The sequence below is a fragment of the Pogona vitticeps genome, chromosome 2 (assembly GCF_051106095.1).
Source record: "Pogona vitticeps strain Pit_001003342236 chromosome 2, PviZW2.1, whole genome shotgun sequence".
Classification (NCBI taxonomy): Eukaryota; Metazoa; Chordata; class Lepidosauria; order Squamata; family Agamidae; genus Pogona; species Pogona vitticeps.
The window spans coordinates 1,720,770-1,747,991 of NC_135784.1; the positions used below are offsets into that span (position 1 = coordinate 1,720,770).

Sequence of the window (27,222 nt, forward strand, 5' to 3'; positions counted from 1 at the left end):
ACTGGAGGGGCAGGGGGGAATTGCCATTGTTTAAAGAAAGTCTTTAGAGGTTACAAGGCACTCCTTGGTTGTGAAGCCAGGTTTGGAGGCCCTTCATGTGCGAATTGGGACCAGGGACAGTATTGGGATCTTGCTAGGTTATGGCGCTCTCCGCGACCCAGCAGAGCTGGCGGACTTTGTCTCCATGGCACTGTTGGAGTCCCCGAGACTTCTGGTCCTGGGTGACTTCAACATCCATGCGGAGGTGGAGGTATTCGGTCCAGCTCTTGAGTTCCAGGAAACCATGGCTTTCTTGAACTTGTCCCAACATGTTAACGGTCCCGCACACATGGGCGGCCATATGCTTGACCTGGTATTCTCCACTGAGGATAGTGAGTGTGGTCCGATGGTGGCTGACCTCGTGTCAGTCCCCTTGTCATGGTCGGACCATCAAATGTAACCTTGCAATGGCGCTTCCTCTCTGCAGGGAGCAGGGACCTATTTTAATGGTCTGTCCTCAAAGGTTACTGGATCCCATGAGATTCCAGGATACCATGGGAGGGATCCCAATGGCACTGTCTGGCGCTGTCGAAGCTCTGGTGGACAGCAGGTTCTCCGCCGCTACTAGGACTGTTGACACAATCACACCCGAACGCCCTCTCAGGAGCAGATCTCAGCCAGGACCCTGGTATACCCAGGATCTACGAGCAATGAAGTGAATAAGGAGATGACTAGGGTGTGTGTGGAGAAGGAAATTGATGGACTACAATAAAATCGCTGTCAGGATCACAACTAACTGTTACCTGGCCAAGGTAAAGGCTGCTAGAAGATCTTACATCGCTGACCGGATAAGCGATGCTTCTAATCAGTAGGCGGAACTCTTTCATATGGTTTGCGTTCTATCCGGAATTGGTCTGGGTGAAGGGCCTCTCACTAGCATCTCACCTGACCAATTTGCAGCGTTTTTAAAATCAAAAGTGGAGGCCATCTGCCATGACATCCATTAGGCCCATTAGGAAGAAACCAAATGTGGCGATGGACGACATTGGAAATTATATGCCGTCGCCAATGTTTCTTTCCTCAGCAAGGTGGTCGAGAGGATGGTAGCAGATCAGCTCCAGGTGCTCTTGGACAAAACCAATGCTCTGGACCTATTCCAGTCAGGCTTCAGGCCGCGCTATGGTATGGAAATGGCACTGGTTGCACTGATGGATGACCTGTTGAGGGAGGCCAATGGGGGCAATATGTCCTTGTTGGTCCTCCTTGACATCTCAGTGGCCTTTGATACCATGGACCATGGTATCCTCCTGGGGAGGCTCTCTGAGTTAGGAATAGGTGGCCTAGTGTTTGCTTGGCTCCGTTCCTTCTTGGAGGACCGTCCCCAGAGAGTACAGCTTGGAGAGAGGGTCTCGACCCCATGGAGCCTCAATTGTGGCATCCCAAAGGGGTCGATCATCTCTCCAATTCTGTTTAACATCTGTATGAGGCCGCTGGGTGGGGTCATCAGGGGGTGTGGAGCCTCGTGTCACCAGTATGCTGACGAAACACAGTTCTACATTTCCTTTTCATCTACCTCAGTGGAAGCTGTTCCGTCCCTTCACCGCTGCCTGGAGACTGTACTGGAATGGATGTTGTTGAATGGGTTGAGGCTGAACCCGGACAAGACAGAGGTCTTGAGGGTGGGTGGTCCTCCCGTCAGTGGTATAGGTAACTCCCTTTCTTTTGGGGGGGGTGACCCTTGCCGCAAAGAATTAGGTCCGCAGCTTGGGGGTACATCTGGACCGGTGCTTACCATGGAAACCCAGGTGGTGGGTTTCCATGCTCTATGTGGGGCTGCCTTTGAGGCTGATGCGGAAACTTCAGATGGTCCAGAATGCAGCAGCCAGGTTACTTAGTGGGGTGAGAAAACACCAACATATCTCCCCCACGCTGGCTGCTCTTCACTGGTTGCCCATCCATTTCCGCGTCGACTTCAAAGTGCTAATGATCACTTATAAAGCCCTAAACGGTTTGGGACCTCAATATTTGGCAGACCGTCTTCCCCCACCCAGATCTACCCAAATCACCCGTCATCGCCAGCAGGGACAGCTGAGGGGTCTGACGGGGAGGGAGGCTCGGAAGGAAAAAAAAATAGAAACTGGGCCTTCTCGGTGGTGGCCCCTCGGCTGTGGAATGCCCTTCCAACAGAAATTGGGCTGGCACCCTCGCTGGGTGGTTTAAAAAAACAGTTAAAAACTTGGCTATTTAAGCAGGCCTTCCCTCCAGTCAGCTGTCTTTATTTTTTATTTTTTCTCATCTTATCTCATTTTGCTAACTTTTTCTTAATCCAATTGTATAAATTAATATACTAATTGTATTTTAAGATTATTTATATTTTATATTGTCTTATTTTATGCTGTAAGCCACCCCGAGTAGACATGGTCTAGAGGGGTGGCATATAAATATAAATATAAATATAAATATAAAAATAAATAAATAAATAAATAAATAAATAAATAAATAAATAAATAAATATTTTTAAAATACAGTGGTGCCTCGCAAGACAAATGGTTTTGGTGATGGGGCTGATGACTCGCAACACGTATGTTCCTATGGCCATGCTTCCCAAGATGATTATTTGCTGTTTGTTGTTCCTGCCTCATGTTTGCTGATTTTTAAATGTTTTTCTATGATTTTTAGAAAGTTAAAGTTGTTTTATTGAGATTTTTTAAATTATTTGCACAATATGTATGGCTTTAAAGAGTACTTAATAGATCCTTTGTAAACCAGATTTGATTTTGTTCTCACTTTTTTGCCTATAGGAACACATTAATTAGATTTCAATGCATTCCTATGGAAAACCCATATCGCAAGACAAATTTATCGCAAGACGACATTAACCACAGAACAAATTAAATTCATCTTGCAAGGCACCACTTGCAAGATGGGCCAAAGCCAAAAGGACGCTCAGCTGTGGACATGCCTGGAAGGGAAAGGAAAGTCTGATGCTGCAAAGAAAAATACTGCATAGGAACCTGGAATGTAAGATCTATGAACCTTGGTAAGCTGGATGTGGTCAAACAGGAGATGACAAGAATAAACATTGACATCCTGGGTTTTAGTGAACTAAAATGGATGAGAATGGGTGAAATCAATTTAGACAATTATCTACTATTGTGGGCAAGAGTCACCTAGAATAAATGGAGTAGCCCTCACAGTCAACAAAAGAGTGGGAAAAGCTGTACTGGGATACAATCTCAAAAATGATAAAATGATTTCAATATTAATCCAAGGCAGACCTTTCAACATCACTGTAATCCAAGTTGATGCACCAACCACTGATGCTGAAGAAGCTTACATTGTCCAATTCTATGAAGACTTACAACACCTTCTAGAACTGACACCAACATGTCCTTCTGCTTCATTGACTATGCAAAAGGCTTTGACTGTGTGGACCACAGAAAACTAGGGCAAGTTCTTAAAGAAATGGGAGTGCCTGACCATCTTATCGACCTCCTGAGAAATCTATATGTTGGAAGCAACATATAGGAGGCAACAGTTAGTGGATATGGAACAACTGATTGGTTTAAAATTGGGAAAGGAGTACGACAAGGCTGTATATTATCTCTCTGCTTATTTAACTTGTATGCAGAATAGATCATGCAAATGCTGGACTGGACAAATACTAAAATGGAATTAGGATTGCCGGAAGAAATATCAACCTCAGATATGCAGATGATACCACTCTGATGGCAGAAAGTGAGGAGGAATTAAAGAACCTCTTCTCTCTCATACGCATCCTTCAGTCTCGAGAGACTATGGTAACATGCTATGAATCGAGGACTGTCCTCTCCAGAGCATGAAGCCTGGATAAAGTGATTTGGAGGACAGGCTGTTACCCAAGCAGCAGATCCCCCCTCTCCACGTTGCTGAAATGGTCCAATGGAAGACAAGAGCCAATACAACTGGTTCCAGCAACGTTGCAGGAGTTGGCAGAACGAACGAACTGCCTTCGGGACTCCAGCTCTGGATTTTGCCTCTAGGTTATCTCCTGAAGCCTTTTCCATGAGTGGATATAGCCACAAGGCACTGGAGGTTTGAAATCGGAGTTTTCCTTCTCCTAGGTGGGTTGCCTTCCATGGCTGATCAGCCCCACCTACCCAGCATGTTCTTTAATAGTGCAGAAGTATGATCTGACCCTTAAAACCTTCCTGTCTCCCAGGTGTATGCAAATCTAATTGGCCTTCCTATTTACCATATTAGGGCCAGAGATAGAATCAGAGAATTTGAGACATGCTCATTTAAAGTAGAAGGCCCTACCCCCAGGCCATGTGGTGGGGGAGACAAAAAGAAAGCCCAGGGGAAAAAAAACTCAGCAAAATATACCTGGCCTTCAGCCTCAGCCTAGCTTCCCAGGGAAAAAGGTCCAGGGTCCTCAAAGAACCTCATAATGAGGCTGAAAGAGGAGAGTGCCAAAAACGGTCTGAAGCTCAACATCAAAAAAAACTAGGATCATGGCCACTGGTCCCATCACCTCCTGGCAAATAGAAGGGGAAGATATGGAGGCAGTGAGAGATTTTACTTTCTTGGGCTCCATGATCACTGCAGTGGAGTGAGAAAATACCAACATATTTCACCCACTCTGGCCGCACTGCATTGGCTGCCCATCCGATTCCGCATCGACTTCAAAGTGTTGATGCTCACGTACATAGCCCTAAACGGTTTAGAAACTCGATACTTGGCGGAACGCCTTCTCCCACCAAGATCTACCCATGTCACTTGCGTGAGCTAGGAGGTGAGGCTGAGGAGCCTAATGCCGAGGGAGGCCCGGAAGGAGAAGACAAGAAATCGGGCCTTCTCGGCAGTGGCTCCTCACCTCTGGAACAACCTACCTCCTGAGTTAGGAAGAACCACCTTCAGAACACGGCCAAGAAGCCCAAAAAACCCGCAACAACTACCTCCTGAGATTCGCGCGGCTCCCTCGCTGGGTATTTTCAAGAATCAATTAAAAACATGGATGTTTAGGCAGGCCTTCCCATCAGATAATTCCTGACGCCCTTTCCCCCTCTCCTACAGCTCTCCCATTCTGTTTAGTATTTTTGTTACGTAAAACTGTTTTATATGTATATTTTATCATTTTTTATGTTAGCCGCCTGAAACAGCGACGTCTACGCTGGCTTGGGCATGTTGTGAGAATGGCTGATGGTCAGATTCCAAAGGATCTCCTATATGGAGAATTAGTGCAGGGAAATCGCGCCAGAGGGAGACCACAGCTGTGATACAAGGAGATCTGCAAGCGGGATCTGAAGGCCTTAGGAATAGACCTCAACAGATGGGAAACTCTGACATCTGATCGTTCAGCCTGGAGGCAGGCAGTACATCACGGCCTCTCCCAATTTGAAGAGACCCTTGTCCAGCAGGCCGAGGCAAAGAGGAAGTCACAAAGGAAGCAAAACCAGGGAGCTGTACAGGGGACAGATTGGATTTGTCTTCAGTGTGGAAGAGATTGTAACTCTCGAATTGGCCTCCTCAGCCACACTAGACGCTGTTCCAAGTCCTCCATACAGAGCACGCTACCATAGTCTTTCGAGATTGAAGGATGCCTACTATTATTGTTAGCCGCCTAGAGTGGTCCTGACACAACCAGATAGGCGGGATATAAAATAAATAAATAAATAAATAAATAATGGTGACAGCAGCCCCAAAATTAAAAGATGCCTGCTTCTATGAAAGAAAGCAATGACAAACAGCAGCAGAGCTGCCCGAGGGCTCCCTGCGGGGGTTCAGGATCATCCTCATCATCACCTCTCTCTCTCTCCTCTTTCTTTCTCTTTCTCTCTCTCTCTTAAAAAGCAGAGACATCACCTTGCCGACAAAGATCCTCATAGTCAAAGCTATGGTTTTTCCAGTAGCAATGTATGGAAGTGAGAGCTGGACCATCAAGAAAGCTAACTGCTGAAGAATTGATGCTTTTGAACTGTGGTGCTGGCGGAGACTCTGGGGAGTCCCCTGGACTGCAAGGAGAACAAACCTATCTATTCTGAAAGAAATCAACCCTGAGTGCTCACTGGAAGGACAGATCCTGAAGCCGTGGCTCCAAGACTTTGGCCATCTCATGAGAAGAGAAGGCTCCCTGGAAAAGACCTTAATGTTGGGAAAGTGTGAGGGCAAGAGGAGAAGGGGATGATGTAGGATGAGATGTTTAGACAGTATCACCGAAGCAACTGACATGACTTTGACTCAACTCCGGGAGACAGTGGAAGACAGGAGGGCCTGGCATGCTCTGGTCCATGGGGTCACGAAGAGTCAGAGATGACTTCACGACTAAACAACAACAACAGTATTTGCTAACTCATTGTAGTTAGCTTTAAATACTGTCCTTTTAATGATGTAAGCTGCCCTGGGTCTTTATTTAGCCGAATGGTGTGGTAAAAAAATATTTTAAATAGATAAATATCATGTCACAGGAAGACAGGGCAGCATCCCGGCTCAAGGGTGGTCAAGATAGCCCATCCAGAGCACAGGATCCGGCCCCACCACCCACCCAATGGCCCCTGGACAGACAATCAGTGCAGGGAGAAAGACAAAGAAGAGGAATCCCTGCTTTGGGGATCCCGCTGAGGAAGGCAAAGGGATCCTTACCCAGAGAGAAGCTTCTTCCTGAAATTCTCCAGGGGGATCTCCTTCTGCGGAGCCCTCTCGCCTTGATTGTGGACGGCCTGCGCTCCTGCCCGGAAATGCACCCCTGCGCCTGGAAACGACCCAGGAATCTGTAAAAGGAAAAAGAGAAATTGGAGGGCCAAACCCCAACTCCCGTTTCTTGGGTAGCCTGTTAGAGGGAAGCCCCAAAACCCACGCTGAGTACCGCCATTCTTAAAGGACAGCATTCCCTGGGAAATCCCAATGGGAAAAACTGACATTGAAGGTCCCTTTTCTCCGATTTCCAGGGAGGAGCCACTCAAACCTGCTGGTGAGGGAGAATTCGTTTCGCCATTTATCTCCTTCTCTGGAAAGAGAAATAGGGCTCCCGTTGGCCTTGCTCTCCCCCTCTGCCCCAAATTATTTCTTTACTCAGAGACATTAGAAATCTTCGGTTTTGGGGAAGGGGGTGAAATGAAAAAAAGAACAAAAGCAGTAGAAAAAAGGGAGGAGAAGGAGAGAAAGATGAGGCCTCTCTGGGCTTCTGTCTCCAGCCAGGTCGGCTCCTTCTCCTCCTTCGCTGCTCCTGGCCTCTCCTCCTGGCCTCGAGGAGCCCCTTCCCTGATCCTGGAATTCCCCCCCCCCAAAAATGGCGTCTGTCAGACCCCTCCCCAGGGCCTCCAAAGAGGTCAGCCCCCCCTGCACCTTCTCCCCCCCCTCCACCCTCCTGAGGCGGGCCTTCTTCTCTTCTCCCTCCTCCTGTCCTTTCCTTTTCCTGCACCCTACTCAAGAGGAGGACGGGGCCCCAAGTCCCCCAGTTTCCCTCTCTTGCCTCTTCTTGGGGGGGCCCTCGGAGGAGGGGCGGTGGGGGCTTCTCCGGGGCTCCTCTTTGGGGACCCCTCCCACCCTCGGACCCCTGTGGAGGAAGCCGCCTCTGGGGAAAAAAACCTCCCTAGACCCTCATTTTTATTTTCCCCTTCCCGGATCAGGCCCCTCGTCCTCCCCCACAGCTGACACCCCCCCCGTGTTCATCCCCCCCAAAACCCCGATGTCTGGGACCCCCCACCCTCGTCCCCCCCCCGTTGGCAGCCCCTCCTGGAGCCCAGGGACCCCCCCTCCTTCCCTTCCGACACCCATTTGTGTGACGAGGGGGGGTCTCCTCTCAGGAAAGCCCAGGGCGACCCCCCCCCCCGCCCGCCCCGAACCTGCACGGGGGGGGCAAACGGGGGGTGCGGGGGTAAGGAATTTGCAAACATTTGGAAATATCCCCCCACCCCACCCCCCCATTTCACCGCCCCATACTTTTTCCTCCTCCCCCGGTCCTGAAGGTGGAAAAGCCGCAAGAAGGGGGTTGGGAGGGGATTAAATGTTCCTCCGCCGACCATAGAGAGCGGAGGGAAGGAGAGGGGAGAGACACCCGCTACTTCCGTTTCCGGTGGCCCCTAGAGCTACGACCCTCCCCTCGAGGCTTTGAAGGTGGAATGAAAGAGGTGGGAGATCATCCCACACGGAGGGGGGGATCCTCAGCTCTTCCCCTCCCCCCTGATCCCCAGCCTCCCCTCCCCCCCCCACCGCTGCGCCCTCCCCCCCCTCACCGCTCCCTCCCTCAGCTGGAGAAAGGCCCGGAGGAGGAGGAGGAGAAGCCGAGAGAGAGCCCCCCCCACCCCATCCCCGTTTCCCCCCCCATGGCCAACAGCAAAACAAATCCCCCCCCCCGCTTCCTCTCCGAAGTGATCTGCGGGTAAAGAGAGAGGGTGGGAGGAGGGGGCTCGGGAGGATCCTGCTTCGAAATCGATGGGGGGGGGAGATCCATGTTTTTGCACCACTGGAGAGCCCTGTGGCTGGGCGACCCCCCCCCCTCCACATGCTTTGTCCTCATGGACCTCATGGATAGCAGTTGGGGGAATGATCTTCCATCAAAACCGCATGGATTCCTGTAGATCCCCTTCACCCGACCCATGTTTTCCGCCATGGCAGAGCCATGCCCTATATTTCGAGGGTGGTTTGAGAGCGATCCTGTGTAAAAACCCAGCTGTGAAGCCGGGACTTCCTCTTGGATGAGTCTCGAACTCCGGATGTCCAGGATTCTCGCAGTGGCCAGGAGAGCCTTTGCAGCCTTAAAACGAGGGCACCAGCAGCGCCTCCTCCTGGCGGGGTCCGGTCTGGCTACGCGGACACATCCCTTAGTCACATTCCAGCAAATTGACTCTTAAGTGTTATACCTCCATCCTCTGATCGTGTTCTGGTGTTACACTCTATCTGGGACTGCCTCCGGAAAGGGTCCGGAATGCAAGAAATAAACCACACACAGAAATCCTGTTACGGCTCCAGAGGCTGCTCAACCATTTCTGGGCAGAATTCAAAATGTTGTACCTTCCTGCATTGAATGTGTTTTGCTATTGTTTATAATTTTTTTACACTTCTATTCCTTTCATCCCTTTTTCCATAAATATACTCACAGTTCTCAGCTTTAAATACCATTTTTAAAAAATGGTGTAAGCTACCCTGGGTCCTTTTTAAGAAGAAAGGCAGGGCAAAACATATTTTACACAAAAAACCTTTCTAAAGTACTAGGTCTATATTTGGAGGGAAACCCCTCTATTGGCCAGTTCTGAAAATTGCATTAGAGAAAGAGGTACTTCAGGGATTTTTCTTTTAATATTTTTAATAATTTCAGAGAGCAGATAAGTGAAATGGTGGATAACAATCTCGCTGATACGAGAGTTGTACTTTATATTGAACAATGTAACATTTTTCTCTAAACAACTATCTAGATTATCAATATTCTATTCATGAGAAAAATATTAAGAGAATATTAAGTACTTATACTGGAAACTTATAAAAAAGAATTTTCTATATCATCTCCCCCAACTTTGCCCCATTCCCTCCCTCTCCCCTCCTCCACTACCTACCACCCATCCCCCCTTCCCTTCCCAACCTCATTTCCCCCCACCAAAAGTAGTGAGGTGACCTAGCCTCTGTCTTTTAGGACTGGACTGTTCCAAGTGGGTTACACCAGGGAGGCCAAAAGCAATGCTTCTCAGGAAAGGACCCTCCCCACTCTCATAACCTGCCTTACTGCACATGAATATAAACGAATAAACATGTTTGTTATTTCACAACCATAAAGCCCTGAACTTCAAGGCAGCTGAAGGTCTACCCATATTCCATGCATTTATGAGGCTTCTCACTTGGTGTGGCTCCTTTGATGGGAATGTAGATGGTCACTCCGGTAGAAGCTCTTTCCACACTCCATGCATTTATAGGGTGTCTCCCCAGTGTGGATTCTGTAATGTGAACGTAGATTTCTACTGTGACGGAAGCTCGTCCCACATTCTAGGCATTTAAAGGGTTTCTCCCCTGTGTGGATCCTTTGATGTAATTTTAAATGACTGCTCTGACTGAAGCTCTTTCCACATTCCATGCACTTAAACGGTCTCTCCCCTGTATGGATTCTTTGGTGGTTTCTATATGATCCACTGTCGCTGAAGCTCTTTCCACATTCCATGCATTCATATGGTTTCTCCCCAGTGTGGATTCTTTGGTGTCTACTCAAGTTACTGCTCTGACTGAAGCTCTTTCCACACTCCATGCATTTATAGGGTGTCTCCCCAGTGTGGATTCTGTGATGTGAACATAGATTTCTACTGTGACGGAAGCTCGTCCCACATTCTAGGCATTTAAAGGGTTTCTCCCTTGTGTGGATTGTTTGATGTAATTTTAAATGACTGCTCTGACTGAAGCTCTTTCCACATTCCATGCACTTAAACGGTTTCTCCCCTGTATGGATTCTTTGGTGGTTTCTATATGATCCACTGTTGATGTAGCTCTTTCCACATTCCATGCATTCATATGGTTTCTCCCCAGTGTGGATCCTTTGATGTAATTTTAAATGACTGCTCTGACTGAAGCTCTTTCCACATTCCATGCACTTAAACGGTTTCTCCCCTGTATGGATTCTTTGGTGGTTTCTATATGATCCACTGTCGCTGAAGCTCTTTCCACATTCCATGCATTCATATGGTTTCTCCCCAGTGTGGATTCTTTGGTGTTTACTCAAGTTACTGCACTGACTGAAGCTCTTTCCACATTCCATGCACTTAAATGGTCTCTCCCCTGTATGGATTCTTTGATGGTTTCTATATGATCCACTGTCGCTGAAGCTCTTTCCACATTCCTCACACGTAAAGGGTTTCTCACCTGTGTGGATCCTTTGCTGTTCACGTAGAGCTCCACTGTGACTGAAGGTCATGTCACATTCTAGGTATTTAAAGGGTTTCTCCCCTGTGTGAATCCTTTGATGTCGATGTAGGGACCCCCTCTGACTGAAGCTCTTTCCACAATCCATGCACTTGAATGGTTTCTCCCCTGTATGGATTCTTTGATGGTTTCTATATGATCCACTGGTGCTGAAGCTCTTGCCACATTCCGTGCACTTATATGGTTTCTCGCCAGTGTGGATCCTCTGGTGTGTAGTTAAGTGTCCACTCCGAGTGAAACTCTTTCCACATTCCATACATTTATATGGTCTCTCCCCTGTTTTGGTCATTTTGATCCAGGAACTTCTCTGGTGCCCGTTTTTGGTCTTCTTTGATTTCCAAACGTCTTTTTTCCTTTATCCAACTCAGTTCCTTCCTGTTTGTTGTTACTGTTGTGTTCTTTACCTGAGAAAAAAGGAATAAAGAAATCTTATTCCTAGTCCATAACAGTAATGGAACAGATATTCGCGAAGGCTTTCACGGCCGGGATCTAATGTTGTTGTGGGTTTTTCGGGCTTTTGGCCGTGTTCTGAAGGTTGTTCTTCCTGACGTTTTGCCAGTCTGGCTGGTTTCCTGAGCCCTCCTCCAGCAGCGCCCCTTTCTGCCAAGTGCATGGAAAGCTTGTCCAACAACCCAAGGAGCTCCCGAGGCCCCCTTTCCACCCTTTCCCCGGGAATTGAGGGCAGGACACACCCCAACGGGCTCAAGCATAAGGATGCTGGATTTCGGTTGAAGATCAGGGGAAAAGTTCCTAATGGTTTGAGGAATATGACAACGGAACCTGCGACCTCAGGAGGAGGCGGTGAGCGCTCCAAGGCTGGAGTCATTTCAAGGGGAAATTGGACCACCCTCTGTCCGGCCAGCTTTGGTAGCTCAAGGACCGCCTCTCCCTTTGTGAGCCTGCCCGGGTGTTGAGATCATCGGGGGGGGCCTTTCTCTCTGTCCCACTGACCTTACAGGTGCGTCTAATAGAGGACACAGGAGAGGACCTTCCCTGTGGTTACTCCCAGACTATGGAACTCCTGCCCACTGGAGGCCAGGCTGGTCCCATCTTTGCTGTCCTTCTGCAAGCAGGCAAAGACCTTTCTCTTGTACTTTCCAGTTTTGCCTCCATTTGATCCTTACAAGTATTATAATCCCCTTCGCGGATTGCTGCCTTGTCGTGGTGAATGGGCTTTAGTAATTCAGAGAAACTATGGGCTATGCCATGCAGGGACACTCAAGACGGACAGGTCATAGTGGAGAGTTCTGACTTAACGCGATCCACGAGGAGCAGGAATTGGCAAGCCACTCCAATATCTTTGCCAAGAAAACCCCATGAAGAGAAACAAAAGGCTAAAAGATATCATGGAAGATGAGCCCCTCAGGTTGGAAGGCGTCCAACATGTTACTGAGGAAGAGCGGAGGACAAGGACAAGTATCTCCAAAGATAATGAAGTGATTGGGCAAAAGCCGAAAGGATGTTCAGCTGTGGATGTGTCTGGAAGTGAAAGGAAAGTCCAATGCTGCAAAGGAAAATACTGCATAGGAACCTGGAATGTAAGATCTATGAACCTTAGGAAGCTGGATGTGGTCACACAAAACATGGCAAGAATAAACATTGACATCCTGGGTTTCAGTGAACTAAAATGGGCAGGAATGGGCAAAATCAATTTAGACGATTTTCTGTATTGTGGGCAAGAGTCCCGAAAAAGAAATAGAGTAGCCCTCATAGTGAAGAAAAGAGTGGAAAAACTGTAATGAGATGCAATCTCAAAAGTGATAGAATGATTTCAAAACGAATTCAAGGCAGGGCTTTCAACATCACAAGGCACCAACCACCGATGCTTGTATGGAAGAATACATCATGCGAAAGGCTGGACTGGACAAATCCTAAAATGGAATGAAGATTGCCAGAAGAAATATCAACAACCTCCAATATGCAGATGATACCACTCTGCATAGAATGCCAAAAATGCCCTGAAACTCAACATCAAGAAAACTAAGATCATGGCCACTGGTCCCGTCACCTCTTGGAAAATAGAAGAGGAAGATAAGGAGGCAGTGACAGATTTTACTTTCTTGGGCTCCATGATCACTGCAGATGGTGACAGCAAACACGAAATTAAAAGATGCCTGCTTCTTGGGAGGAAAGCAATGACAAACCTAGACAGCACCTTGCCAACAAAGGTCCGCATAGTAGTCAAAGCTATGGTTTCTCCAGTAGTGATGTATGGAAATGAGAGTTGGACCATAAAGAAGGCTAACCACCGAAGACATGATGCTTTTGAATTGTGGTGCTGGATTAGGATCTTGAGAATCCCCTGGACTGCAAGGAGAACAAACCTATCTGTTCTAAAGGAAATCAACCCTGAGTGCTTACTGGAAGGACAGATCCTGAAGCTGACGCTCCAATACTTTGCCCATCCCATGAGAAGAGAGGATTCCCTGGAAAAGACCATGATGTTGGGAAAGTGTGAAGGCAAGAGGAGAAGGGGACGACAGAGGACGATATGGTTGGCCAGTGTGATTGAAGCGACCAACATTAATCTTACCAAACTCTGGGAGGCAGCAGAAGACAGGAGAGCCTGGCGTGCTCTGGTCCATGGGGTCATGAAGAGTCAGACATGACATAATGACTAAACAACAATAACAGTATTTGTTTACTCATTGTTGTTAGCTTTAAATACTGTCTTTTAAAAGATGTAAGCTGCCGTGGGTACTTCTTTATGTGAATGGTGGGATAAAAATATTTAAAATAAATGAAAATCATGTCATAGGAAGACAGGGCAGCATCCTGCCTCAATCAGTGCAGGGAGAAAGGCAAAGAAGAGGGATCCCTGCTTTGAGGATCCCTGCAAAGAAGGCAAAGTGATGCTTACCCAGAGAGAAGATTCTTCCTGAGATTCTCCAGGGGAAACTCCTTCTGCAGAGTCCTCCGGCCTGAATCCCGGACAGCCTGCGCTCGTGACTGGAAATGCTCCCCTGCGCCCGGAAAGGACCCAGGAAGCTGGAAAAGGAAAAAGAGAAATTGGAGGGCCAAACCCCAAACCCCGCTTCTTGGGTGGCATGTTAGAGGGAATCCCCCAAAACCCACGCTTTTCACCGCCATTCCCAAAGGACAGCGTTCCCTGGGAAATCTCGATGACATTTCACGTCCTTTTTCTCTATTTTCCAAGGAGGAGCCGCTCAAACCTGATGCCGAGAGAGAAGGGTTTTCGCCATTTATCTCCTTCTCCTGAAACAGAAAAGGGCCCCCGTTGGCCTTGCTCTCCCACTCTGCCTGAAATAAATTTTTCTACATGTAGAAGTAAGAAGTCTTCAGTTTTGGGCAGTGGGTGAATTGAAAAAGAGAACAAAGGCAGGAGAAGAAGCCTGGATTCCCGGAGGAGAAGAAGAGGCCTCTGGGCTTATTTCTCCAGCCGGGTTTGTCCCTGGAGGGCGACGTGTCACCCCTCCTCCTCCTTCGCGGCTCCTGGCCTCTCCTCCTGGCCTCGAGGAGCCCCTTCCCTGACCCTGGATCCTCCCCCCAAAACTGCTCTGTCGGACCCCTCCCCTTCCTAGGGGGCCCTTGGAGGAGGGGCAGTGGGGGCTTCTTATGGGCTCCTGCTTGGTGACCCCCCTCGGACCCCTTAGGAGGAAATGCCTTCTCAAACCTACCCCCCCCCCGAGACCCCTATTATTGTTATTATTATTTCCCACTCCAGGATTGATGTAGGGGCCCAGAGAGACTTTCCTCACCCCCACCCCACCACCCCCATGTTTGTGACACTCACCCCCAGCTGGAGAGGGAGGGTCTCCGACTCCCTATCCAGATCCTGGGCTGGAGGGCTGCCCTTCTCTCTGCCTGGGGCTGCCCCTGGCTGTGCTCCGGAGAAGGCAGCTGCTCCACGAGGGTTCCCTGGGGGTGGATCAGGTTGATGATGATCATCATCACAATGTCTTCCTCCCTCTCAATCTCTCTCTCTTGGGGGGGGGTCAGAATACCATGTCCTTCTGAGGCATGTGGCGTGGATCAGGCCCCTCCTCCTCCTCCTCCACAGCTGACCCCCGTGACTTCGCCCCCCAACCGCCCCCCGTGTCTGGGCCCCCCTACCCTCGCTCCTCCCCCTTGGCAGCCCCTCCTGGAGTCCAGGGACCCCACCCCGCTTCCCTTCTGGCACCCATTTCTTGTGACAAGGGGGGTCTCCTCGCAGGAAAGCTCAGGACAAACCCCCCCAGAACAGGGGGTGGGTGGGGGGAGGGATCGGTTTTTGTCGGGGGGGGGAATTGCAAACCTGATGGCCCAGAAAAGATTCTCCCCCCCCCAAAAAAAAAAGCATACAGACAAGCACAGGCTTTCCTTGGCTTGGAAATCTCCTTCCCCCCCCCCTTTTTCGCAGCCCCATTTCTCTTCCCCCCCCCCCCCGCGATCCCCGGCCCACCTCGTTTGAGGTCCTGAAGGTGGAAATCTCGGAAGAATGTTCCTCCGCTGACCATAGAGACGAGGGGAGGGAGGGGAAGAGAGGCGAGAGGCCCCCTCCTTCCGCTTCCGGTGGCGCCTAGAGCTACGAAGAGACTCGCCTCCCCTCCTCCCGCCTGCGAGGCTTTGAAGCCGGACTTAATTAAAAGGGGGGGGGATGTGTGGTTGTAAAACTGCAAAAAAGGGAGGGAGAAGAGAAGAGGGGGGGCTTTTGTTCCCCACCCCACTCCCGTTGCCCCCCCCCCCAGGGCCAAGAGCAAAGTGGTGGGAGATTCCCCCCTCAGGGCTTCCTCTCTGGAGGAGAGAGGGTGCTAGGAGTGTGGGGTGGGGTATCGTGGGGGGGGGGAGGATCCTGCCTCGAAATTAGACAGGGGGGAAGAATGCAGGAGGGTCGGGACTCAAGACGTCTGTTTTCGAGCCCCTGCCCTGCTTTCCCTCTGGTCCTCTGCAAGTAGAGATGGGACCTCATGGTTGGACAGCGGTTGAGGATAATGATCTCCCTCAAAATCGCATCGGATGATGGATCCCTTCACCCGATCCATGTTTTCCACCACTGCAAAGCCCTGTGCCTGTGGGACCAGCGATTTCTCTCGTGCAGTCCGTGGGCACAGAGGTTGGTTTGAGAGGGATCCTGTTGAAAAACCAGGTGGATTTGTCAGGCTTCAGAATCATCTTTTTGCACCACTGCAAAGCTGTATACCGAAAGACCCATGATATCTAGGGTGGGATCTGTGGGAAAAATACGATTTATGATCTTACCTTGTGTTAGGTAAGAAAACATGTAAAAATAGGAGTGCACATGGTAAATGTACGCATGAGTCAAGCAGGAAAATGTCATAATTTCATAGTTTAAATGTTAAAGGAGTGAGCTGCTGTATATTTTTATTTATTCAATTTCAATTCATATATTTATTTATTCTACTTATATCCCGCCTATCTGGTCTTGCGACCACTCTAGGCAGCTTTCAGACATAAAACAACAAATATAACAAAAGAAATCATTACATCAAATGACTAGTTCTTCAAGATGGAAAATAAAAAATAAACAAGAAAGAGAACAGAATCAGATATTAACTGGAGGGAAGGCCTGCCTGAACATCCATGTTTTTAATTGATTTTTTAAAATACCCAGCAAGGGGGCCGCATGAATCTTTGGAGGCAGATTGTTCTACTGCCGAGGAGGCCCGGTTGCTTGTTTTTTCCTTCCGGGCCTCCCTCGGTGTCAGGCTCCTCAGCCAGACCCCTGACTTGCTTGAGTGGTACAGGTAGATCTTGGTGGGAGTAGACGTTACACCACATATTGAGGCCCTAAACCGTTTAGGGCTTTATAAGTAAGCATTCAGGGACGTGGTGGTGCTGTGGGCTAAACCGCAGAAGCCTGTGCTGCAGGCTCAGAAGACCAGCAGTCGTAAGATCGAATCAACGCGACGGAGAGAGCGCCCGTCGCTTGTCCCAGCTCCCGCCAACCTAGCAGTTAGAAAGCATGTAAATGTGAGTAGATAAATAGGGACCACCTCGGTGGGAAGGTAACAGCGTTCCGTGTCGAAGTCGCACTGGTCATGTAACCACGGAAAGATTGTCTTCGGACAAAAACGCTGGCTCTATGGCTTGGAAACAGGGATGAGCAAAGCCCCCTAGAGTTGAACACGACTGGACAAAAATTGTCAAGGGGAACCTTTACCTTTAAGTAAGCATTAGGACTTTGAAGTGGATGCGGAACCGAATGGGCAGCCAATGCAATGTGGCCAGAATAGGAGAAATATGATGGTGTTTTTTTGCTCCACTAAGGAGTCTGGCCACCGCATTCTGCACCACCTGGAGTTTCCGCATCAACCTCAAAGGTAGCCCCACGTAGAGCGCATTACAGTGATCTAATCTTTAGATTTTGAGCGCATGTACCAAGGTAGTGAGTGCCCCCATGTCAAGATAGGGTCGCAGCTGGGTTATCTGCCAAAGATGGAAAAAGGCGGTAGGGACCACCGATGCCACCTGAGTCTCCATGGTGAGTGCCGGTTCCAGATGGATCCCCAAGCTGCGGACCCCACTCTTTGCAGCAAGGGTCACCCCCCCAAATGAGAATCACCCAAACTGCCAACTATGGGGGCACCCACCCTCAGGACTTCCATCTTGTCCAGGTTCAGCCTCACCCCATTTTCCTGCATCCACTGCAGTACGGCCCCCAGGCAGCACTGGAGGGACAGAACGGCATCACAATTGAGGGTCCACGGAGCCGAGACATTCTCCCCAAGCTGTACTTTCTGAGGATGATCTGCCGAGGAAGGAACGAAGCCATGCAAGGGCAAGGCCACCAATTCCCAACCCAGAGAGCCTCCCCAGGAGGATACCGTGGTCGACAGTATCAAAGGCCGCCGAGATGTCGAGGAGGACCAACAGAGACGTTTTATCCCTGTCAGCCTCCCTCAACAGGTCATCTTTGACCCCCCCCGGAGCCCCCATGTCTGAGACCCCCACCCCCTTGGCAGCCCCTCCTGGTGCCCAGAGACCCCCGTTCCCTTCTGACACACATTTGAGTGTGGGGGGTCTCCTCACAGGAGAGCCAAGGGCGATCCACCCCAAGCATCTTCCGGGGGGGCAACAAGGCAGTCAGGGAGGGATCTCAGCGTTAGGTATGGGGGGATTTCCAAACCTAAGGGCACAGAAAACATCCCCCCCAAAACACACAGACATACACATACACAAACACAGTGTTTCCTTGGTTTGGAAAACTCCCCCCATTTCGTCAACCCCATATCTTTCCACTCCCCTGCCCAGCTCTCCCCCCACGTCCTTCCAGGTCCTGAGGGTGGAAAACCCGCAAGAGGACTTTCCTGCAAAAGTAGAGGGGGGGAAGTTATTCCACCGACCATAGAGATGGGAGGGTGGAGGGAAAGAGAGGGGAGAGGCAACATGTGCTATGAAATGCCCCACCTCCGCCAAGCTATAAAGGAAGGAAGGAAGGAAGGAATGAAAGGGGGTGGGGGAGTAGCTGAGAGCCCCCCTGTGTTCATCCCATGGCCAAGAGCCAGGTGCTGGGGGATCCCCCCCCCCGGCTTTCTCTCTGGTGATCTGCAGGGAGAGGGGGGGAGGGGGTTGCGGGAGGATCCTGCGTGGAAATCTCTGTGCCTGGGGGACCCCCACTCGCTTTGTCTCATCATCTGCAGAAGAGATGGGACCTTCGAGGATCCCCTTGCCTGATCCTTCCACATTTATTGGATTTTATTTTATTTTATTCCACGAGTCCGTATGGTGGCATCATCCCCCTTTGTATCAGGTTTCTTGAAACCCTGATAAATATTCACCCTCTCCAGGTCTCAATGTGTTTTGTGTTGGTTATATTATTTTACCCTTGTATTCCCTTTATCCTTTTTTTATATTTGTATACTCACAGTTCCTAGCTTTAGATACATTTTTAAAAAGATATAAGCAACCCTGGGTCTTTTTAAGGAAAAAGGCAGAACAAATCATATTTTATATCAAAAACTTTTATAAAGTGCTTGGTTTATATTTGGAAGGAACGCCCTCTGGCCAAGGAATGGCCAGTTTTGATCACTGCGTCATAGAAAGAGGTACAGTGGTGCCCAGCATAGCGACGATAATCCGTGCAGCCAAAATTGTCGCTATACGGAGTCGTCGTTATGCGGATTTTAAAAGCTCATAGGAATGCATTAAAACCCATTTAATGCATTCCTACGGGCAAAAAACTCACCTTAATGCGAAAATCCTCCATACGGCCACCATTTCTGCTGCCTAGTAACCGAGGAATCCAGGCAAAAACACAGCGGGTGGCCATTATATTTACCCAGCAGCCATTCTGGAACCGCCGATCAGCTGTTGGGAAAACATTGCTATGTAAAAATCGATAATCGCAACAGTTTACTGATCATCGCAAAGCGATTATTTCCCATTTAAATCATCGCAATTCGATCGCTTTTGCGATCGCAAAAACTTAATTACTACGCGGATTCATTGTTAAATGGTGCGGCCGTTAAGCAAGGCACCACTGTATTTCAGGGATTTAAAAAAAGTCTTTTTAATAATACCAGACAGCAGATAAGTAAAACAGTGGATAACAATCCCAGTGGTGCAAGGGTCCTACTTTATACTGAACGATTAAACATTTTGCTATAAAAAGCTATCTATACTACAGTATTAATATTCTTTTTATGTGAAAAATATTAAGAGAATATTAAGTACTCATACTGGACCCTTATAAAACAGGATTTTCTCTATCATCTCCCCCAACTTTGCCCCATTCCCTCCCTCTCTCTTCTTCCTCTACCTTCCACCCATCCCCGCTTCCCTTCCCAACCTCGTTTCCCCCCATCAAAAACAGTGAGGTGACCTAGCCTCCAGCTCCTACGACTGGGCTATTCCATGTGGGTTACGCCGGGGAGGCCAAAAGGAATCTCCCCACTCTCATAACCTGCCTTACTGCACATGGATAAATAAGCATGTTTGTTATTTCATAACCAGAAAGCCCTGAATTTCAAAGCAGCTGAAGGTCTTCCCACATTCCATGCATTGATGTGTTTTCCCCCCAGTGTCCTTTGATGGGAATGTATACCGTCACTTCGGCAGAAGCTCTTTCCACATTCCATTCACGTAAAGCATTTCTCCCCTTTGTGGATTTTTCCATATTTTCTTTCTGATCCACTGTCACTGAAACATTGTCCACATTCCATTCATTGATATGGTTTCACCCCAGTGTGGATCCTTTGGTGTGCACGTAGATGTCCATTCTGACGGAAACTCATCCCACATTCTAGGCATTTAAAGGGTTTCTCCCCTGCGTGGATCCTTTGATGTAAATTAAAACTACTGCTCAGATTGAAGCTCTTTCCACATTCCATGCATTTAAATGGTTTCCCCCCTGTATGAATTATTTGATGTTTTCTAAATGATCCACCGAATAAGCATGTTTCTTATTTCATAACTGGAAAGCCCTGAACTTCAAGGCAGCTGAAGGTCCTCCTATGTTCCATGCATTTATGAGGCTTCTCACTTGGTGTGGGTCCTTTAATGTGAATGTAGACCTCCACTCTTATGGAAGCTCGTCCCACATTCTAGGCATTTAAAGGGTTTCTCTCCTGTGTGGATGCTTTGATGTCTATTCAGGTGACTGCTGTGATTGAAGCTCTTCCCACATTCCTCACACATAAAGGGTTTCTCCCCTGTGTGGATCCTTTGGTGTTCACGTAGACTTCCACAATGACGGAAGCTCTTTCCACATTCCATGCACTTAAATGGTTTCTCTCCTGTATGGATTCTTTGATGTAAATTAAGATTAGCGCCCCTACTGAAACTCTTTCCACATTCCATGCACTTAAATGGTTTTTCTCCTGTATGGATTCTTTGATGTTTTCTATATGATCCAATGTCCCTGAACCTCTTTCCACATTCCACACATTTATATGGTTTTTCCCCAGTGTGGATCCTTTGATGTCTACTCAAGTTACCGCTCTCACTGAAGCTCTTTCCACATTCCATGCATTTAAATGGTTTCTCCTCGGTATGGATTCTTTGATGGTTTCTATATGATCCACTGTCCCTGAAGCTCTTTCCACATTCCACGCATTTATATGGTTTCTCCCCTGTGTGGATCCTTTGGTGTGTACGTAGATTTCCACTCTGACGGAAGCTCATCCCACATTCCACGCATTTATATGGTTTCTCCCCAGTGTGGATTCTTTGATGGTTTCTATATGATCCACTGTCCCTGAAGTTCTTTCCACATTCCACACATTTATATGGTTTCTCCCCAGTGTGGATCCTTTGATGTCTACTCAAGTGACCGCTCCCACTGAAGCTATTTCCACATTCCATGCATTTAAATGGTTTCTCCTCGGTATGGATTCTTTGATGGTTTCTATATGATCCACTGTCCCTGAAGCTCTTTCCACATTCCACGCATTTATATGGTTTCTCCCCTGTGTGGACCCTTTGGTGTGTACGTAGATTTCCACTCTGACGGAAGCTCTTTCCACATTCCACGCATTTATATGGTTTCTCTCCAGTGTGGATCCTTTGATGTCTATTCAAGTGACCGCTCTTACTGAAGCACTTTCGACTTTCCGTACATTTATATGGTCTCTCCTCCGTTTCGGACATTTTGATTCAGGGACTTCTCTGGTGACCGTTATTGATCTTCTTTGATTTCCAAACGTCTTTTTTCCTGTTTCTGACTCAGTTGGCTCCCGAGTGTTCTTACGATTGTGTTCTTTACCTGAGTGAAAAGGAAGAAAGAAATCTTATTCCTAGTCCATAACAGTAATGGAAGATATCAGATATTATACCCGGTTTCATCATCTCCAAGGCTTCTTCCTTCCTTCTTTGTACCCTCGGCTCAACTCGGTATTTCCTTCAGAATAGGACACCCTTTCCCAAGCTAAACACTTTGAATCTGGGACTGAATCCTAATTCCCTCAAGGACGTCATGGAAGACAGTAGAAAGTTGCGGTAAGTGAATCAGTGGATACTTGATCAAGTGGATATGGGGGTGCTCCTGTACTCGTTTATCTGTTTTAGTCTTTCTCCTCTCCAGCTGCAAAGGTTACCTATCCTATTTCAAAGGCTTCTATAAAACTCTACATGCTATTTGCAAACCCAGTTAACCACTCTCACAGTAAATCAGCTAAGGTAAGTGGTTTATGGCCATTAGATATTACAGATGTAAAGAACTGTGTTTTAAGAGTTTTACATCAAAACATGGAGCTTCTCCCCACATTCGACCCACTGATCTCACACAGGAGTTTCATGAAGGTTTAATCTGAGATCAAATGCCTTGGTCTGCATGGGGGGGAAGAAAGGCTTCAGCAGAATATGCAATGATCCTGTGTTAAATTTAAGATAAATTCTTTCCCATAGGTCCCTACCAAGTAATGTCTTTTTGTGGGAAGGATGTATTTCCTCTCCTCTGTGAGTGCCCCACAAGGAGGACTGGACCGAGGCAGATGAGCCTCATCAGCTACAAGGGAGTGACGAAGCAGGCGCCGCATTTAGTCAAAAGAAGGCAATTTGGAGCCTCCGGTTTCACCGTTGCTCTCCTGAGTTGAGTGAATAAATGGTGAAAAACAGGCAGCCCTCCCTCCAGGTCATGAAAAAAGGCCAGTGTGAGGAGCTGGCTGGTTCCCTGAGCCTTCCTCCAGCAGCGCCCCTTTTTGCCAAGTGGAGGATAGCTTGTCCAGCAAACCAAGGAGCTCCCAAGGCCCCTTTTCCACCCTTTTCCCGGGAATTGAGGGCAGGGCACATCTCAATGGGCTCAAGCGACAGGAAGCAGGATCAGGGAAAAGCTCCTAACGGTTTGAGGAGTACGACAACGGAACCTGCGACCTCAGGAGGATGCTGTGAGCGCTCCAAGGCTGGAGCCATTTCAAGGAGAAATTGGACTGTATCCCTGCAGGGAGTAAGGGGTGTCGACGGGATGGCCTTGGAATCCCCTTCACGGATTGCTGCCTTGTTGTGGCGAAGGGGCTTGAGTATCTCAGAGAAACTATGGGCTGTTATGACGTGCAGGGACACCCAAGATGAACAGGTCATAGTGGAGAGTTCTGACTAAACGTGATCGACCTGGAGCAGGAACTGGCAAGCCATTCCAATATCTTTGCCAAGAAAACCCCATGAAGAGAAACAAAAGGCTAAATGATATCATGGAAGATGAGCCCCTCAGGTTGGAAGGTGTCCACCATGTTACTGAGGAAGAGCGGAGGACAAGGACAAGTATCTCCAGAGGAAATGAAGTGGTTGGGCCAAAGCTGAAAGGATGCTCAGCTGTCGATGTGTCTGGAAGTGAAAGGGAAGTCCAATGCTGCAAAGGAAAATAAGATCTATGAACCTTGGGAAGCTGGATGTGGTCAAACAGGAGGTGGCAAGAATAAACATTGACATCCTGGATTTCAGTGAACTAAAATGGACAGGAATGGGCAAAATCAATTTAGACGATTATCTTCTACTGTATTACGGGCAAGAGTCCCAAAAAAGAAATGCAGTAGCCCTCATAGTCAACGAAAGAGTGAGAAAACTGTACTGGGATTCAATCAAAAATGATAGAATGATTTCAAAACTAATTCAAGGCAGGCCTTTCAACATAACAATACACCAACCACCGATGTTTGCATGAAAGAATACATCATGCAAAAGGCTGGACTGGACAAATCCTAAAATGGAATGAAGATTGCCAGAAAAAATATCAACAACCTCCAATATGCAGATGATACCACTCTGGTGGCAGAAAGTGAGGAGGAATTGAAAAACCTCTTAATGAGGGTGAAAGAGGAGAATGCCAAAAACGGCCTGAAACGCAACATCCAGAAAACTAAGATCATTGCCACTGGTCCCGTCACCTTCTGGAAAATAGAAGGGGAAGATATGGAGGCAGTGATGGATTTTACGTTCTTGGGGTTCATGATCACTGCAGATGGTGACAGCAAACACGAAATTAAAATACGCCTGCTTCTTGGGAAGAAAGCAATGACAAACCTAGACAACACCTTACCAACAAAGGTCCGCATAGTAGTCAAAGCTATGGTTTTTCCAGGAGCGATGTATGGAATTGAGAGCTGGACCATAAAGAAGGCTAACCACTGAAGAAATGATGCTTTTGAATTGTGGTGCTGGAGGAGGCTCTTGAGAATCCCCGGGACTGCAAGGAGAACAAACCTATCCGTTCTAAAGGAAATCAACCCTGAGTGCTCACTGGAAGGACAGATCCTGAAACTGAGGCTCCAATACTTTGTCCATCCCATGAGAAGAGAGGACCCCCTGGAAAAGACCCTGATGTTGGGAAAGTGTGAAGGCAAGAGGAGAAGGGGACGACAGAGGACGAGATGGTTGGACAGTGTCATCGAAGCGACCAACATGAATCGTACCAAACTCTGGGAGGCAGCAGAAGACAGGAGAGCCTGGCGTGCTCTGGTCCATGGGGTCACGAAGAGTCAGACATGACATAATGACTAAACAACAATAACAGTATTTGTTTACTCATTGTTGTTAGCTTTAAATACTGTCTTTTTAAAGATGTAAGTTGCCCTGGGTACTTCTTTAGGCGAATGGTGCAGCATCCTGCCTCAAGGCTAGCTGAGATAGCCTGTCCAGAGCAGAGGATCCGGCCCCACCACCCACCCAATGTCCCCTGGACAGCCAATCAGTGCAGGGAGAAAGACAAAGAAGATGGATTCCTGCTTTGGGAATCCCTCCGAGGAAGGCAAAGGGATCCTTACCTGGAGATAAGCTTCTTCCGGAGATTCTCCAGGGGGACCTCCTTCTGCAGAGCCCTCCGGCCTGAATCCAGGACAGCCTGCGCTCAAGCCTGGAAATGCTCCCCTGTGCCCGGAAAGGACCCAGGAAGCTGGAAAAGGAAAAAGAGAAATTGGAGGGCCAAACCCCAAACCCTGTTTTTTGAGTGGCCTGTGATAGGGATGTCCCAATACCCACGCTTTGCACCGCCATTCCCAAAGGACAGCATTCCCTTGGAAATCTCGATGGAAAACTGACATTTCACGTCCTTTTTCTGCATTTTCCCAGGACGAGCCACTCAAACCTGATGCCCAGGGAGAAGGGTTTTCGCCATTTATTTCCTTCTCCTGAAACAGAAAAGGGCCCCCGTTGGCCTTGCTCTCCCACTCTGCCTGAAATAAATTTTTTCTACATGTAGAAGTAAGAAGTCTTCAGTTTTGGGCAGTGGGCGAATTGAAAAAGAGAACAAAGGCAGGAGAAGAAGCCTGGATTCCCGGAGGAGAAGAAGAGGCCTCTGGGCTTATTTCTCCAGCCGGGTCTGTCCCTGTAAGGCATCGTGACACCCCTTCTCCTTCACGGCTCCTGGCTTCTCCTCCTGGCCTCGAGGAGCCCCATTCCTGATCCTGGTCCCCCCCAAAATGGCATGTGCCAGACCCCTCCCATCGGTGGCCCCCACCCCTCGGACCCCTTAGGAAGAAATGCCTTCTCAAACCTACCCACCGAGACCCCTATTATTATTATTATTATTATTATTATTATTATTATTATTATTATTATTATTATTATTATTATTATTATTATTATTATTATTATTATTATTATTATTATTATTATTATTATTATTATTTCCCACTCCAGGATCGATGTAGGGGCCCAGAGAGACTTTCCACAACACCACCACCACCACCCCCATGTTTGTGACCCCCCCAGCTGGAGAGGGTCTCCGACTCCCTATCCAGATCCTGGGCTGGAGGGCTGCCCTTCTCTCTGCCTGGGGCTGCCCATGGCCACGCTCCGGAGAAGGCGGCTGCTGCCAGAGGGTTCCCTGGGGGTGGATCAGGTTGATGATGATCATCATCATAACGTCTCCCTCCCTCTCAATCTGTCTCTCTTGGAGGGGGTCAGAATACCATGTCCTTCTGAGGCATGTGGCGTGGATCAGGCCCCTCCTCCTCCCCCACAGCTGAGCCCCCCCTGTCTTCACCCCCCAAAATGCCAGCCCCCGTGTCTGGGTCCCCCAACCCTCCCCCCCTTGGCAGCCCCTCCTGGAGCCCAGGGACCCCCCTCCTTCCCTTCCGGCACCCATTTCTTGTGACAAGGGGGGTCTCCTCGCAGGAAAGCCCAGGACGATTCCCCCCCCCCAGAACAGGGGGCGGGTGGGTGATGTTTGTGGGGGGGCGGAAATGCAAACCTGATGGCCCAGAAAAGATTCTTCCCCCCCCAAAAAAAAAAGCATACAGACAAGCACAGGCTTTCCTTGGCTTGGAAATCTCCCCCCCCCCCTTTTTCGCAGCCCCATTTCTCTTCCCCCCCCCCCCCCCGCGATCCCCGGCCCACCTCGTTTGAGGTCCTGAAGGTGGAAACCCCGGGGAGAATGTTCCTCCGCCGACCATAGAGACAAGGGGAGGGAGGGGAAGAGAGGCAAGAGCCTCCCTCCTTCCGCTTCCGGTGGCGCCTAGAGCTACGAAGAGACTCGCCTCCCCTCCTCCCGCCTGCGAGGCTTTGAAGTCGGACTGAATGAATGAATTAACGGGGGGGGGAGGTGTGTGGTTGTGAAACTGCAAAAAAGGGGGGAGAAGAGAAGAGGGGGGCCTTTTCGTTCCCGTTCCGCCCCCCCAGGGCCAAGAGCAAAGGGGTGGGGGATTTCCCCCCTCCCCGGCAGAGAGAGGGTGGGAGGAGGGTGGGGGGGTCTCGGGAGGAGGATTCGTTTCGTTTAGTCGTTTAGTCGTGTCCGACTCTTCGTGACCCCATGGACCAGAGCACGCCAGGCCCTCCTGTCTTCTACTGCCTCCCGGAGTTGTGTCAATTTCATGTTGGTCGCTTCGATGACCCTTTCCATCCATCTCATCCTCCGTCGTCCCCTTCTCCTCTTGCCTTCACACTTTCCTAACATTAAGGTCTTTTCCAGGGAGTCTTCTCTTCTCATGAGATGGCCAAAGGATTGGAGCCTCAGCTTCAGGATCTGTCCTTCCAGTGAGCACTCAGGGTTGATTTCCTTCAAAATGGATAGGTTTCTTCTCCTTGCAGTAAAGGGGAGCCCAGGATACTGCCTCGAAATCGGAGGATCGGGACTCAAGATGCCTGTTTTTGCGCCCCTGCACAACCCTGGGCCCGGGGGGGGGGGGAACCTGCTCTGCTTTCCCTCTGGTCCTCTGCGGGTGGAGAGTGCTTTCATCTGTGGTTTGAGAGGGATCCTGTTTAAAAACCATGCGAAAGACCCAGGATTTCTCCGGTGGGGTCCGTAGGTACAAATGACCATTTATGATCTGACCTTGTCTTAGGAAAGATAACATGCAAAAATCATATGAAATCACGTGGATCTATGAAGGTAAACGTACTCGTGAGTCAACCAGGAAAATGTCGTAATTTCAGAGTTTAAAGGAGTGAGCTGCTGTATATTTATTATTTATTTATTTATTTATTTATTTATTTATTTATTTATTTATTTATTTATTTATTTATTTATTTTACTTA

At 48.7% G+C, this 27,222-nt stretch overlaps 1 protein-coding gene and 1 long non-coding RNA gene across 7 annotated transcripts in view; both read right to left on the reverse strand.

Annotated features, from left to right (window-relative positions):
• LOC144587243 (uncharacterized) overlaps positions 1 to 26,181 on the reverse strand; it is a 33,008-nt gene extending 6,827 nt beyond the window's left edge. Inside the window, exons 1-5 of one of the 6 annotated variants that reach the window (XM_078387225.1) lie at positions 24,513 to 25,706; positions 20,319 to 21,520; positions 20,088 to 20,185; positions 14,372 to 14,375; positions 9,958 to 11,133 (exon numbers count right to left, since the gene is read on the reverse strand). In XM_078387225.1, the coding sequence (XP_078243351.1) occupies positions 9,958 to 11,133; positions 14,372 to 14,375; positions 20,088 to 20,185; positions 20,319 to 21,405 (2,365 nt within the window). In that variant the 5' untranslated portion in view covers positions 21,406 to 21,520; positions 24,513 to 25,706. Of the gene's footprint in view, positions 1 to 9,244; positions 11,262 to 13,717; positions 13,846 to 13,932; positions 14,074 to 14,371; positions 14,376 to 14,611; positions 14,737 to 15,259; positions 15,422 to 20,087; positions 20,186 to 20,318; positions 21,521 to 24,512; positions 25,707 to 26,085 lie in introns of those variants that run through there. The other 5 variants (XM_078387220.1, XM_078387221.1, XM_078387223.1 and 2 more) reach the window with 5 other exon arrangements.
• On the reverse strand, positions 6,597 to 8,127 carry LOC144587323 (uncharacterized). The gene is made up of 2 exons (XR_013542478.1): positions 7,900 to 8,127; positions 6,597 to 6,728 (listed from the first exon to the last, which is right to left on the reverse strand). It is a non-coding gene; the product is annotated as an uncharacterized LOC144587323 (long non-coding RNA).
• Positions 26,182 to 27,222: the final 1,041 nt, after the last annotated feature.